The sequence below is a fragment of the Bison bison genome, unplaced genomic scaffold, assembly GCF_000754665.1.
Source record: "Bison bison bison isolate TAMUID 2011002044 unplaced genomic scaffold, Bison_UMD1.0 scf7180017864115, whole genome shotgun sequence".
Classification (NCBI taxonomy): Eukaryota; Metazoa; Chordata; class Mammalia; order Artiodactyla; family Bovidae; genus Bison; species Bison bison.
Window position 1 is genome coordinate 2,234,571 of NW_011494687.1, and position 15,797 is coordinate 2,250,367.

Here is a 15,797-nt window from a genome sequence, read left to right on the forward strand (position 1 = left end):
ATGTGTTTGTTAGCCATCTGTATGTCTTCTTTGGAGAAATGTCTGTTTAGTTCTTTGGCCCATTTTTTGATTGGGTTGTTTATTTTTCTGGAATTGAGCTGCAGAAGTTGCTTGTATACTTTTGAGATTAATTCTTTGTCAGTTGCTTCATTTGCTATTTTCTCCCATTCTGAAGCCTGTCTTTTCACCTTGCTTATAGTTTCCTTTGTTGTGCATAAGCTTTTAATTTTAATTAGGTCCCATTTATTTTTGCTTTTATTTGTTATTAATTTCTAATATCATTACACTGTGGTTAGAGAACATACTTTGTCCCTGTTTTTTTAAAAAATGTATTTTATTGAAATATAATTGATTCACAATGTTGTATTAATTTATGCTATGCAGCAAAGTGATTCAGTTATACATGTATATACATTCTTTTTCATAATTCTTTTCCATTATGGTTTATCACAGGATATTGAATATAGTTCCCTGTGCTGTACAGTAGGACCTTGTTTATCCATTCTGTATATAATAGTTTGCATCTGCTTGGGCTTCCCTGGTGGCTCAGATAGTAAAGAATCCGCCTGAAATGTGGGAAACCTGGGTTCGATCCCTGCATTGGGAAGATCCCCTGGAGAAGGGAATGGCTACCCACTCCAGTATTCTGGCTGGAGAATTCCATTGGCAGAGGAGCCTGGCAGGCTATAGTCCATGGGGTCATGAAGAGTTGGACATGACTGATCGATTTTCACTTTCACATCTGCTAACTTCAAACTTCCAATCCTTCTCTTCTCCACCTCCCCTCCCCCTTGGCAATCACAAGTCTGTTCTCTATGTCTGTGAGTAGATTTCTGTTTCATAGATAAGTTCATTTGCATCATATTTTATATTCATGTAAGTGCTGTAATAAGGTATTGTCTTTCTCTTTCTGAATTACTTCACTTACTATGATCTCTAGAGGTCCATCCATGTTGCTGCAAATGCCATTATTTTACTCTTGTTCACAGCTGAGTAGTATTCCAGTGTGCATATGCACCACATCTTTATCCATTGATCTGTCAATGGACATTTAGGTTGTTTCCATGTTTTGGTTTTTGTAAATAGTGTTGCTGTGAACATACGGGGTGCATGTATCTTTTTTAATTATAGGAGAACATACTTTATATGATTTAAATTTTTAGCTCTTTGAATTTATCATAATGACTACTTTAAAATGTTTCTCTCTGAAATCTAACATCTGTGTCCTCTCACAGGCATTTTCTGTTGCCTGTGACAAAGTGTGGGTCACACTTTGTTTCTTTGCATATATCATAATTTTTTGTTGAAAAGTGAACAAAAATATATTAAAATTTACCTAAAATATATTTTAGGTAATATATTGGAGCAAGTCTGGATACTGATTCTTGGCCTCCACCATGAGACTTGTTTTGGTCATTTGCTTGTTTCTTTCGTGACTTGGCTGAGCTATTTTAATGAGGCCTCCTCCTCTTGCAGTATGAAGCCACTGATGACGCTCCTCTGAGGGCATAGCCGTGGGCATGCTCACAGCCACAGTGGATGATGGTGTGTCAGCAGGGCTCCCTTTGACTGTCTCTCTTGCTGATGTGTTAATCTGTCTGCCTCTGCTGATATCATACCCAGCTGTTCATACTCATTAATTGCTAGCCAGTTGCTCTGTAGTTTTTGACATGTGGGGCGTAAGTTGCTCCATAATCTGATCCAGTTAAATTTAGGCTTCTGTACCAGGGTTGCTTTTGATGATACCAGCCTCTTCTTTAGTGCTTACCACCAATTTTTTTCATTTTTTGGAAAGTGCCCTTAGGCTTAAACTTCCTCATACTGTTTCACAAGAATTCAGTTCATTTGGAAAGAGCTTTGGGGCTTTCTATTCTAATGGATTGCCTCTCCCCCTGGCAGAATCTTTAAGCCCCTGCTCTGGAGCTGATGTCAGAGACACTGACCCAGTTCTGTCAGAGTGACACTCCTGTTTCATGAGCAGAGACCTGGGCAGGGGTGATAGCCTCTGGTCCTCTCAGTTCTCATCTCTGTTGTGAAATCTCTGCCCTTTCAGTGATCTATGGTGAGGGTGATCAAGGCCCAGTATTCCTATCCTTCTGCACCTGAGGTGCAGCCACTGTCCTGAGTGGGGCTGAGTGGAGGAAGGGAGTCCTCCGTCTCTTGACCGTATTCAGCAGGTATTCTCTGCAACTTGTAACTAGAGAGGATTGAGGAATATTGGTGGCCTGCCCCTCTGGTGACATACCATATCTCTTGACTGGATGCTGAGGGGATAGAGGCCCCATTTTTTGGACCTCACTCACCTGGAATGGAGCATCTGTCTGAGCTGTGAAGTCAGGGTTGGAGACAAAGGAGGGTCATGGTCCAAGTACTATAAATTTTCACTATTCAAGATTTAGTGGATTTTCTTGAATAGATGTTTCTTAATTTGTTGTATGTCCTTAGGAAAATTTCCAGAGATTTTAAATGCCTGAGTTAAAAAAAAAAGTGTTCACCAGTTATGGAATTTCACTAGGGAGTGGATCTGCAGAGCTCCTCGGGCTGCCACTCAGAAGTGGGACCTCTTCTACTTGTAACAGTTACTTTAGAAATTACAGAGTGTGTGTGTGTGCGTGCTCAGTCATGTCCAACTCTTTGCAACTCCATGCAGCCCTGCCAGGCTCCTCTGTCCATGAAATTTCCCATGCAAGAATACTGGAGTGGGTTGCCATTTCCTCTTCCAGGGATCTTCCTGACCCCAAAAATCAAACCCACATCTCTTGCATTGGCAGGTGGATTCTTTACTGCTGATCCACCAGGGAAGCCCCAGAAATTACAGTGGTGAATCCTAACTAATGAAAGGCTAACATTAATTGATATCTTTACTCTCTTTCTGATTAATACAAAGACCTTAGAACTGTTTAAAGTTTTTTTAAATCATACACACATGCACACACACAGAGAATATACGTATTTCAAATACATATAAAAATATATATCAAATATGTATAAGTATGTACATACTGTATTTATATAAAGCAAGAACATGAAACAAATCAGCTGGTTACCTACAGTTAAGTTGCCCAAGTTCAATTCGTATTTTTACCACTTACCAGCTGGTCAGCCTGAACAAGTCCCTCAACTATATCAAACCCCAGTATCTTAAGCCACAGAGTTGAGATACTATTACCTCCCTCCCTGGGTTGTCGTGATAATTAAATGAGCTAATGCATGTAAAGGGCTCCCTTGGTGGCTCAGTGGTAAAGAATCCACCTGCCAATGCAGGAGATGGGGGTTCCATCCCTGGGTCAGAAAGATCCCCTGGAGAAGGAAATGGCAACCCACTCCAGTATTCTTGCCTGGGAAATCCCATGGACGGAGGAGCCTGTCAGGCTACAGTCCATAGGGTTGCAAAAAAGTCAGATACAACGTAGCAACTGAACACTAACAATGCATATATAGCACCATATACACAATGCACAGAGCACAGTGCCTGACAGTCAGTCCTTAATAGCAGACAGCTGTTTTAAGAAATAACGGTAATGGCTGGTGGTGATTACTATTTATTCATCCTCCTGTCCTGGCAGTTCCTCTGTGATGAGGGTGCTGGTATCTCTGGGGACTACATTGATCGAGTAGATGAGCCCTTGTCCTGTTCTTACGTGCTGACCATTCGAACTCCTCGGCTCTGCCCTCACCCACTCCTTCGGCCCCCACCCAGCGCTGCTCCCCAGGCCATTCTCTGCCACCCCGCCCTGCAGCCTGAGGAGTACATGGCCTACGTTCAGAGGCAAGCTGGTGAGTAATTAAAAGAGGACAGGGAGGAAGGAGACACATAGGGAGGGACAGGCAGAAGATCAAGTATCAAAGAGCTGAGAATGTATCCCCATCCTGCTGACACGCTATCTTCCTGTAGACTCAAAGCAGTACGGAGACAGGGCCATAGAGGGGCGGCAAGACCCGGACCCTCCAGTGTGGAGTGAGACCAAGCCTGGCGTGGTGCCACCAAAGAAAGCAGGTAGGTCCTTGAGTCACCTGTTCCATGACACATGTCTCCACTTCTTCCTTTCTTCAGTGTTACTGTCCTGTGCACCCAGGGATGTGTTGTCCTCAACAGCCCAACATCCCTGACTTTTGGGGTGGGGGAAGGAGTACTACAGGCCCTAACACCTTACGATAGAAGAGGGAAACATATCCCATCTCTCCTTTCAGGTTTCTCCTTGTTTTCTGTATTCTAGGTGCAAGCCCAGCCAAGGAGAACAGTAAGGAATCAGATTTCTGGAAGATGCTTCACGAGCCAGAGGAACAGCCCCCAGAAAGGGAGGAGACACAGGCCGAGGTGAGAGCCAGCTTCCTAGCCACTTCTCTGAGGAGGCTGAACGTGGGCTTTGGGTTGGAGGGCCACTCAAGCTGAGGTTCATTATGAGATGACCTCTTTTTATCTAGGGATGCAAGGCCATACCCAGAGGCAGTGCCTTAACAGTGTGATTGGCATGCAGAAGCCCGTGTACTTGACTCTGCCCTTTTCTCCCCATCAGGAGCAGGAACCAAACCTTGAGGCCACAGACCCACCGCCAACCTCTCCCGATGGTGAGTGAACTCTCCACGTCTCCTATACTGCTTGCATGTGTTTTCAGGTTGGCAAGCATGGCGTGGGTTTAGACCTAGACTCTAGGAGGGAGGCTAGGCAGCCAGGCCAGCAGCAGATTCCTTTTTAGAGACAGAAGTGCTTCTCTAGGGGGGTAGCAAAACATAGTGGTTCCACTGCTTGCCTGACTTTATAGTCCTGGATAATTTCACTCAAGCTCAATTTCCTCACCCATAACATGTGGGCAATAACCCCTAACTTAGAGGGCTGTTACAGGATTAAATGAGAATGAATCTAGTTTACAGTACAATCCCTGGAACTGAGTAGACACAAAAGGGTTTGTATTTGTGGGGAGAACAGGATTCAGGGAGGGGGAGCCCTTGGCCCCAGAATCTCTTCTGTTGACCTAAAAGCCAGGTTGATTGCCAGGAAGGCCTCAGTGGCGCGTGAAAGAGCAGGTGACTCGGCAGCCTGTTAGCATCCTTCTCTCTCTCACCTGTGAGGCTCCCTTAGGCCCCCTAAGTGCTCTTTGGAGGGGTGTGCTGGCCGCTGTCTCTCAGACCAGACAGGTAGTCCCACCACGTCCTTCCTTGACTTCCTCAACTCCTCTTCTTAGGAAGTAAAAGTAGAATTAATTTACGATCTATTCCTATTCCTTCATCTCAGATTTTCAGAACAACGTACAGGTCAAAGTCATTCGGAGTCCTGCAGACTTGATTCGATTGATAGAGGAGCTGAAGGGTGGAACAAGAAAGGTATGAGCCCTGCTCCCAGGAAGGATGGAACCTTTCTCCCTGCTGGGGGCACCCAGAACACCACCCCTGAACTGGGCCCAAAGAGCTACCTCAACTTCCTTTACTCCTCATGAGTCCCCAACTAAACCACATCCCTGCTGTCTGCCCCTACCCACCCCCACTGTCTGTCTCTATGGAAACCCCAACCATCTGCCATCTCTCTCTTTCTCCTGATCCTCACCCATGCAGGGGAAGCCAAACACAGGCCAGGAGCAGCCTGGAGACAGTGCTACAGAAGTCCCTTCCAGGGAACCAGAGGTGAAGGAAAAGGGCGACCCAGAACAGCAGAACGAGGTGGAAGAAGAAGAGGATGATGAGGATGAAGACGAAGATGAGGATGAACGGCAGTTGCTGGGAGAATTTGAGAAGGAACTGGAAGGTATACTGCTCCCATCAGACCGAGAGCGGCTCCGGGCAGAGGTGAAGGCTGGCATGGAGCGGGAGCTGGAGAACATCATCCAGGAGGTGAGCTCTGCTCTCCCGCCTGCAGCTTCCAGCTTCCTCGGCTGCCTGCGCCGGTAGGCAGGACCAGTTGAGGGGCGGGGAGAGAACCCGGGCCACACCTCGCCTGCCTGGGGCATTCAGCCAGGAGCCCTGAACTGCTAGTTGCTTAATTAAAACTGGGACAGTGGGGAAGGGGATCTGTGAGAAGCATGAGACTTAGCCATTACTCCTTTGTAGAGCTTGGACGGCCCCTCACTCCCCAGATCCCTGACTCTCCACCCCCACCTTGGGCCTCCCAGACAGAGAAAGAGCTAGACCCAGACGGGCTGAAGAAGGAGTCAGAGCGCGATCGGGCTATCCTGGCCCTGACATCCACTCTCAACAAACTCATCAAAAGGCTGGAGGAAAAACAGAGCCCAGAGCTGATGAAGAAGCACCGAAAAAGGAGGGTTGTCCCCAAAAAGCCTCCCCCACCCCCTCAATCAACAGGTGAGGGCTGTCAGACAGGAACAAACGGCCAGGTCCGTCACCTTTATCCCTTCTGAGAACGCTCACCCTCTCACTCTTTCTGGAACACCATTCTTGGGCTTCCCAACACCTCTAGCCCTTTGCCTGGTTACTTCCTAGTGAACCATTTGAGAATCAGCTTTCAGAGCCTGTGTGGCTCGCTGGCATGGCTGTTTACTGGCTTGCTTCTATACATCCAGTGTCTAGCACTTTGCCGACACCTTGTGATTGATGAGTAGATATTAAATGAGTGACCGTGAGTGTGCAGGCCAAAGACCACACACCTGTGACAGATGCTCCTGTCACCTAGGACTGCACAGGGAGTGCCCTCAGCTGGCAGAGAGGAACGGGCAGCCCAGCTACTCATAAGCCAATTGCCTAGACAGACTCATTCCCTCCCTGCTGTGTCCCTTGTGTCTGTCCCACAGGTCCTGTGTGTGTGGAGACCAGGCATTCCAGGTCTAATGTCCTAGTTTCAATCCTTCCATCCTACTTTCTCTGTTATAAACACTGAAATGTCTTTCAAGTCCCAACATTGTAGGGTGCCAAACCAAAGTTTTCCAACCTTCTTCTTAAACTTCTCTGCAGGCCCCAACTTCTCTGATTTTTGCTTCAGAAAACAGTTGTTTTCCTGTAGGTGACGGGCAGAATTACTGGGTCCAGAGGGAAGAAAGGAAACTGCAGTCAGTAGAGGGAGATTTATAGGTTGGAATGGGGTAGGGGGTGATGGGTCCTAATTTATTCTGAACCCTGACTCACATACCTGTTTTAGAGGGAATAACTTGCCAAAACCAACTGATGGCTTAGGGAGAGGCAAGCACCCCAGCCCCTAACCCTGGAGTCACGGCTCTGCTTTGTGTCTCCCTGTGTGTCTCCCCCTCTAAGAGGAGGATCCTGAGCACAGAGTCCGGGTCCGGGTCACCAAGCTCCGTCACGGAGGCCCCAATCAGGATCTGACTGTCCTCGAGATGAAACGGGAAAACCCACAGCTGAAACAAATCGAGGGGCTGGTGAAAGACCTGCTGGAGAGGGAGGGACTCACAGCCGAAGGTGGGCCCTGGGGGGCGGGCTGGATTCAGAGCTGTTGGAAGGGCTTGCTGCTGGAAGTGGAGGGGCTGGGGACTTCGGCTGGGGACCCAGGGGGCAGAAGACCTGCACTGGAGCTGCCACCTGGCCTCTCCTCTCACTGCCCATCCCACCCCTTTCCAGGGAAAATTGAGATCAAAATTGTCCGACCAGGGACAGAAGGGACTGAGGAGGATGCACGTTGGCTGACTGATGAGGACACAAAAAACCTCAAGGAGATTTTCTTCAATATCTTGGTGAGAGGCACCCCGCCCCTGAGTCCTGGACTTCCCGCCTTCCCTGTCCCCCAGCAGGCTGAGGGGTTGAGGGTGAGGTTCAGAGTCCTCAAGGCACCCCCCAGCCTCACCTCTATTGGAGCCTCAGTTTCCTCATCTATAAGACGAGGCTATCAGTTCTGGGTGTTGAGCCCTCAGCAAGAGCCCTACAAGTCACCTGTGTGAGTGCTGGCTCCTGCCTCCCCACCTACAACTGCCCATCCGCCCCCTACCCCCACCCTCCAGTGTCTGCTACAGCCTCTGCTTATCCCACCTCCCCACCCCACCGTGTGGCCTTCCCCAGGTGCAGGGAGCTGAAGAGGCGCAGAAAGAGCGGCAGCGGCAGAAAGAGCTGGAGAGCAATTACCGCCGGGTGTGGGGCTCCCCAGGCGGGGAGGGCACTGGGGACCTGGATGAATTTGACTTCTGAGACCACCACCATCAGCTTGCCAAAGAGTCCAGAGTCTTCTAGACTGGCCCTGCCTCTGCCCCCACAACCCCCAGGGCCCTGAAGGCAAAACAGCAGAGAGCTGAGCTGTGAGCTGTGGATCCTGAGACCCTCCTGGGGTGTGGAGGGGCTGTGGGGCAAGTGCTGCTGCTACTGCTGAGACCTGGAGACCTCCCAGGCCTATGTGATCTGCTGTCCCTGGTTCTCCCCACACCCTCTTCCTTCCCTCCTGGCTTCCCTTGCTGTCATCCCCCAGCTTGTGGGTTCCTTTCCCCTCCCTAACGAGCATTTTTGAAATCTTTCGAGTAGAGCAGGCAGAGTGAGAAGAATGGGGCCACTCAGCAGGCCCTAAGAGGTAGGCCCCCCACCCCCTGCCCCACTCCTGTTGAGAGTCACCTCCCTGCTTCCCCCAGATCAGCTTGAGATGTCCTGCCCCTTTCCCTTTCCACACTGTTCCCTACAAATCTGTGCTTCTAAGTGGAAGCACCTTCTCTCTGTTGCTGAGAAAATGGGAAGAAAGTTGCCCACCACCTCTGACACAATCCCATGAAAAGGGTAGGCTACAGACCCACCTACCATGTTCTAGAACAATCAGGTTTCTAAATAAAGAACTGGACCATCAAACCATCAATTTTTTTTTCTTTGGGGGTGGGGGGCTCAGTAGAGGAGGCTTGGTGTTCTCCTAGGACGGAGGGCATGTTCCCTGATCCCTTTCTGTGCTTCACAGTCAGGGCAGTGGCAGTGGATCTGGAGTATGCAGGAGAGACCAGGACAGTGAAGCAGAGCCTGCTGGCCTGGCCAGGACTGAAGCAATTGCAGTGCTAGTCGCCCTCCTTTTCCTCATCTGTCCATTTCTGCTCCTTCTCCCCCTTTATATTCCAAAAGCCACAGGGTACATACAGAGTTACCCCACCATGGGGATCCTCCTGCTGCACTCTCCCTACAGTGTGCTGCAGACTCCATCCCCATACCTGCCAGCCATACCACTTCATTTCTTAGAAAAGACTAGCTTTGGTCATGCCCAGAGAGAGGGCTGCCACTCACACAGGCCAGCTCCATAGTATGCCAGTGGTTGGTGGCCTGGTTAGGTGTCTCCATCTCTTCCTCACTACAAAGTGCAAATCTAGGCCCCCTGCTTCCCCTACTTTCTTTCTCTGCATCTCTCAGGTGTGCAGCATTTCTGCTGACAACTTCACTGACTCATGAGATAAGAAATAGAGGGCATGAAACTCCCAGGTCTCCAAAAGTGGACAAAAAGATTCAGCTGGGGAAGGAAGCTGTATGAGGCTGACCCTCTTCTTGCTGAAAGTGGTCTTATACTTGCTGAGCAAGTTATGCTTAAATTGTTTTATTTAAAATTACAAATGGGTAGGCTTCGAGAACCCTGCAACCCCAGATCCACTTGTGCATCTTAAGGAGAGGGATCTAAGACACTAACACAAGTGCAGCTATAGGCAGAATGGTGGATTCAAATTCTCACCCCTCCACTTACTATTAGTAGGGCCTTGAACAAGCTGTTTAATTTTTGCAGTGCTGTTTCCTCCTGGGTAAACTGTGGACAACTATACTGGCCTTGGGTGGTTATGAGAATTGAATGAGATAGTGTGTGTGTTGTGCTCTTAGCACAGTACCTGGCCCATAGGAAGTACTCAATGACATAACCACCTGCTGAGTTCTGAAGAGACTGGAAGGTACTTGGAGACAAGAGTCATAGAAGGAATACCATCAGAAGCTGATCAGAAGCTATAGCAGAATTTTGTAGAATGGGAGCATGGGGATAGGCTGGGGCAGGAGGCTTATCTTTGATTTGATAGGCATAAAGTCTTAAAATCATCAGAAAAAACAGTGCATATAAGTGCACATGGAATATTCTCTAGGATAGACCATATACTAGGACACAAAACAAGCCTCAAAACATTTAATTGGATAGAAATTATTTCAAGTATCTTTTTTGATTATAAAAGCATGAAACTGGAAATCACAAAAAAAGAGAAATGAAAAAAAAAAAACAATTACACAGAGATTAAACAATATGGTACTAAAAAAAGCAATGGGTCAATGATGAGCTCAAAGAGAAAATTTAAAAATACCTTGAGATGAATGACAATGAAAACATAACCATACAAAATCTAGGAGATGCATTAAAAGCAGTCTTTAGAAGGAAGTTCATAACCATACAGACCTTGCTCAGAAAACAAGGAAAATCTCAAATAATCAACCTGGAGAAAGAAAAAGAACAAACAATCTAAAACAAGCAGAAGGAAGAAAATAAAGATCAGAAAGTAAATAAAATAGAGATAAAAAAAAAAATAGAAAAAGTCAATGAAACCAAGAGCTGAGTCTTTGAAAGGGTAAACAAAATCAGCAAACCTCTGGCCAGGCTCATCAAAAAGAAAAGAGAAAGGACCCAAATCAAATAAGAAATGAAAGAGGAGAAATAACCAATACTGTAGAAATTTTCAAAATGTAAAAAATACTATAAACAGTGCCGAAAATTGGACAATCTAGATGAAATGGACAAGTTTCTAGAAATATATCCCACAAAAACTGAATCAAAAAGAATTAATTTGAATAACCCAATCATTAGAAGTGAAATAGAATTTGTAATTAAAAAACAACAATAAAATACAACTCCCTGCAAACAAAAGCCCATGACCAGATGGCTTCACTGGGGAATTCTACCAAACTTATAAAAGAAGAAATTATACTGATTGTTTTCAAACTCTTCCAAGAGACTAAAGAGGAGGGAACAGTCCCAAAGTCATTCTATGAAGCCTCCATCATTCTGATACCAAAGCCAGACAAAAACACTACAAAAAAAGAAAGTTACAGGCCAATATCTTGGAAGAATATAGACACAGAAATTCTCAACAAAATATTAACAAGCTGAATCCAACATAGATCATGTACCACAGTCAAGTTGGATTCGTCCTTGGGACAAGGATACAAAGATCATTGTGATATACCACATCAACAAAAGACAAAAACCACATGATCATCTCAATAGATGAAAAAAAGCATCTAATAAAATTCAACATCTATCCATTTTAAAGAAAACTCTTACCACAGTGGGTACAGAAGGAACATATCTCAACATAATAAAAGCCATATTTATGACAAACCCACAGATTATATAATACTCAATGGTGAAAAGTGGAAAGCCTCCCTGCTAAAATCTGGAAGAAGACAAGGATGCCCACTCTCACCATAGTATTGGAAGTCCCAGCCATAGCAATCAGACAAAGAAAAGAAATAAAATGTATCCAGATTGAAAAGAAAGAGGTAAAACTGTCATTTATGCAGATAACATTATACTAGGTCAAAAAATTCTAAAGACACTACACAAAAACTACTAGAACTGATAAATTCAGCAAGATACAGGATACAAGATAAACATACAGAAATCTGTTGCATTTCTTTACACTAACAATGAAATGTCAGAAAGGGAAAGTAAAAAAAAAAAAAAATCCCTTTTAAAATAACATTATTAAAAAAAAAACTTAGGAATAAACCTGACCAAGAAGGTGAAAGACTTACATGCAACTATAAAACATTGATAAAGGAAATTGAAGATGATTCAAAGAAATGGAAATATAGCCTAAGACCTTGGATTGGAAGAATTAATATTATTAAAATGGCCACACCACCAAAGCAATCTACAGATTTAATACAATTCCTATCAAAACACCCATGACAGTTTTCACAGACCTGAAACGAATACTCCTAAAATGTATATAGAACCATAAAAGATCCAGAATTCCCAAAACAATACTGAGGAAAAAACAAATTTAGAGACATAACCCTACCAGACCTCAGACCATACTACAAAGCTACAGTAATCAAAACAGCATGGCACTGGCAAACCAGAAAAATGAACAAACAAAAAAACAGACATATGGATTAATGCAACAGAATAGAGAGCCCAGAAACAAGCTCATACACCTATGGTCAATTAATCTTTGACAAAGGAGGCAAGAATATTCAATGAAAAAAAAAGGCAGTCTCTTCAGCAAATGGTGTTGGGAAAGTTGGACAGCTGAATGTATATCAATGCAGTTAGAACATTCCCTTACACCACACACAAAAATAAATTCAAAATGGCTTAAAGACTTAAATATAAGATATGACACCATAAAATTCCTAGAACATAAGCAAAACATTTTCTGACAAATTGTATTGTTTTCATAGGTTAGTATCCCAAGGCAATAGAAATAAAAGCAAAAATATGCAAATGGGACCTAATCAAACATAAGCTTTTGCACAGCAAAGGAAACCATAAATGAAATGAAAGGACAACCTATGGACTGGGAGAACATATTTGCAAATGATGCAACTGACAAGGGCTTAATTTCCAAAAATATACAAACAGCTCATACTACTCAATAACAACAATAGAAACCAACTGAATAAAAAAACGGGTAGAAGCCTTAAACATTTCTCCAAAGGAGACACAAATGATCAATAGGCACATGCAAAGATGCTCAACATTGCTAATTATTAGAGAAATGCAAATCATGAGGCATCACCTCACACTGGTCAGAATGGCCTTCAGTAAAAATGTGTACAAATAATAAATGCTGGAGGGGGTGTGGAGAAAAGGGAACTCTCCTACAGTGTTGGTGGGAATGTATATTGGTATAACAAGTATGGAAAACAGTATGGAGGTTTCTTTCAAAAAAAAAAAAGAGTTGCCATGTGATCCAGCAATCCCATTCCTGGGTATATATATCCAGAGAAAACTAATTCCAAGAGATGCATGTAGCTCAGTATTCATTGCAGCACTATTTATAATAGCCAAGACATGGAAGCAACCTAAATGTCCAGGGACAGATAAACAGATAAAGAAGATGTGGCATACACACACACACACACACACACACACACACACACACACACACACACAGGAATACTACTTGGCCATAAAAAAAGAATGAAATAGTGCCATTTGTAGCAACATGGATAGACCTAGAAATTATACTACATAAGTCAGAAAGATAAATATCACATGGTATCACCTATATATGGAGTCTAAGATTTGATACAAATGAACTTATTTATAAAACAAAAACAGACTCATAGATATTGAAAACAAACTTATAGTTACCAAAGGGGAAAGTGGGTGAGAGAGGGATAAATTAGGAGTGTGGGATTAGCAGACACAAACTGTTATATATAAAATAAACAACAATGTCCTACTGTATAGCACAGGGAACAAACTATATTAAATATCCTGTAATAAATCATAATGGGAAAGAATACCCCAAAAAATGTATATACATGTGTGTGTATATATACACATATATATGTATATGTAACTGAATCACTTTGCTGTTCACCAGAAACTAATACAACATTGTAAATCAACTATATAATTCAATAGAAAATAAAAATAAATAAGAAAGAAAATAGAGTTCTAGACACTTTGCTAGATTTAATCATTTTGTACTTTCAATAATAAATTCCTTTTTACTTTCCTTTGGCTTCTGGTGAAACTCCCAGCTGTGCTAAGGCAAACAAGAGGAGGGGAGCAGGATGTGTGGCAGATGGTAACTGGAAGAGGGAAGAGCAGATAGCAGCAGGAATCCAGGTGAGGACCCCAAGGGGAACTGGGAAGTTGGCGTGGACGTTAGGGGTAGCAGCGCCCCTGCAGCCCGCAGGGAATTCACTTGTAGAGTCCTGTTCTGCCACAGTCTGGAGGACCACCTTTTACATTTCCCACAGGCCAAGATGCAGCCCATGACAAAAAGAAGCCAGTGGAGTCCTTAGTGTGGGGATCTGATGTGGGACTGCTGACACCTTGACCACCTTTCACTGCTAGGAACTGAAAGGAACATCCCACTCGCCCTCTGGTTCCCTGTGGTCATTCATTCTCTCCAGGGTCCTTGTTTCCTTCCCACAGTCTCTCACATTCAAGCTTCTGAGGAAGGGAGTGAGCTTTTGCTACCAAAAAAGAAAGTGAGGATGGAGTGGGGGCATCTAGGGGCTCTGATGAAGGGGGGCATGGTGGCTGGGTCTCCCAGTTGAGTCTTCTTTGCTACTTGCCTCTCTTCCTCTTGCTTTGCCTTCCCAGACCACACACCTGCAACTACATCTGCAACCCTGACTCCACCTTCTCCTGGGTCAGGCTGCTGTGCTAGGAGGCCACCCAGCCCAGGACCCTGCAGAAGCAGGACCTCCCATGTGAGTGGGATCTGGGCTCCTTCGTGCAATCAGCTCACTGGCGCACCTGTAGCTGAATGGCCCTCGTGAGGCTGAGTGTGCCTGGGGGGCCAGAACCAACTCCACTGGAAGACAATGGGCCATAGACTGGTTTATCAAAGTGGCTGACAACATGTGTGTGGCTGTGCCCAGGTTGCTGGCCCAACAGCACCCCCATCTGGCCCCTCTACCAGGTTGAATGCTTTCAGCTGCAAACAAGGAACAGCAGGACTGGCTACATGCTGAACCACAAGATGCTGCAGCTCCTGGCGCAGTGCTGGCCTCAGGCTGCCATGTCCTTGCAGTCTTGTGCATGTCATGGGGGTGGGCAGATGTCTGCCTCAGTGGAGCTGGAGTTTGTGACACCAGTGACATCTGTGGTTGGGAGATCTCCCAGCTCTTCCCTCCCTGCCAGGAGAGGGACTCTACTATAAAGCTCTACTTCTGGTACCAGATGCTCAAAGTGAGTAGTCTGGCCTGGGGTGGTCCTCCAGGGCTGATGCTGGAGCCCTGACCAGGTGCCCTCTGAACAAATATTGTTCAGATTACAAATAAACAGATGCCACCAAGATAACTTATCCAAGATCACTTAACTATGAAGCGGAGGTACTGGTGTCAAAAACAGATTTGACTCCAAAGTTCTTGCTTTTAACCAAAGTGACCTTATCTTCTCATTCCTCCAAGCAGCCCCCTCCCGTCTTCTCTAAACTTCACACCCCAACTCCCACCCAGAACAGGAGTCATCTTGGGAGTTAGTGACTCCTCTACTCCCTGGGTCCCCACTGTTGCTCTGACTTGCCTGTCTCCTTCCACTCCAGGAACTGCTGCACATGATGGAGTACCTGACCTACCACCTCGTGCCCCTGGATACTGCCCTGCCACCAGCCCCAGCAGGAGGCACCCGCCCTAGCCCTCTCCCACCTCCAGTTCCCCAGCCTGACCAAGGCCATTCCCTGACCCAGCTCTTCAAGAACAGACCAGCAGCTCACCCCCTAGACAAAATCACTTCCTCTTTAATTGCTGTTGATGAAGATTCACACCACTTGCCTTGGAGATGATGAGGGGGTAGTATCCCCTGCTGCTCCCGCCCCTCTTCTCTCCCCAATTACCTGGTCCTCTGCAAAATATTTTAGCCAGGAAAAAAAAAAAAAAAAAGACCGGAAACCACTGACACAGACGGCCCAAGGGCTGGGTTGATTGAGGGAGGCGGGGCTGGGCCAGGTAAATTCACCCCACCACCCCCTTTCTGGGGATGGGACAGGGAGGTCTGGAAACCCTCCCAGCCGCCTCACACCATCTTAACCCTGGCTGGGAGGGATCATGGAGCTGAGGGATGGGTCTGGAGCTACTCCAGTGGGAGGGAGGGGCTGGACAGGAAGAATAGTGGGGGAGGGGTCCCACTGTAGGGGTGCCCCCTACCCCAGATCACCACGGGCGCTGCACAGTCACAGGGACGCAGTCACGGTCACAGACACTCACAACCCGAGAGCACCCCCACC

General features: G+C 45.9%; 2 protein-coding genes across 3 annotated transcripts in view; one reads left to right on the forward strand and one right to left on the reverse strand.

Moving 5' to 3' along the window:
* The window catches only part of OS9 (osteosarcoma amplified 9, endoplasmic reticulum lectin), a 34,600-nt gene extending 25,873 nt beyond the window's left edge, over nucleotides 1–8,727 (forward strand). The window contains exons 6-15 of one of the 2 annotated variants that reach the window (XM_010839353.1): nucleotides 3,567–3,777; nucleotides 3,896–3,997; nucleotides 4,218–4,318; nucleotides 4,518–4,569; nucleotides 5,234–5,322; nucleotides 5,551–5,826; nucleotides 6,105–6,294; nucleotides 7,198–7,362; nucleotides 7,522–7,634; nucleotides 7,957–8,727. In XM_010839353.1, coding sequence (XP_010837655.1) covers nucleotides 3,567–3,777; nucleotides 3,896–3,997; nucleotides 4,218–4,318; nucleotides 4,518–4,569; nucleotides 5,234–5,322; nucleotides 5,551–5,826; nucleotides 6,105–6,294; nucleotides 7,198–7,362; nucleotides 7,522–7,634; nucleotides 7,957–8,082 — 1,425 coding nt within the window. In that variant the 3' untranslated portion in view covers nucleotides 8,083–8,727. The remainder of the gene's footprint in view (nucleotides 1–3,566; nucleotides 3,778–3,895; nucleotides 3,998–4,217; nucleotides 4,319–4,517; nucleotides 4,570–5,233; nucleotides 5,323–5,550; nucleotides 5,827–6,104; nucleotides 6,295–7,197; nucleotides 7,363–7,521; nucleotides 7,635–7,956) is intronic. The other variant, XM_010839354.1, reaches the window with a different exon arrangement.
* Nucleotides 8,728–14,314: 5,587 nt separating this feature from the next.
* Nucleotides 14,315–15,797, reverse strand: part of AGAP2 (ArfGAP with GTPase domain, ankyrin repeat and PH domain 2) — a gene marked incomplete at its 5' end in the record, with an annotated part of 13,423 nt that continues 11,940 nt past the window's right edge. Inside the window, one exon of the mRNA XM_010839376.1 lies at nucleotides 14,315–14,361. Within this exon, the coding sequence (XP_010837678.1) occupies nucleotides 14,315–14,361 (47 nt within the window). The remainder of the gene's footprint in view (nucleotides 14,362–15,797) is intronic.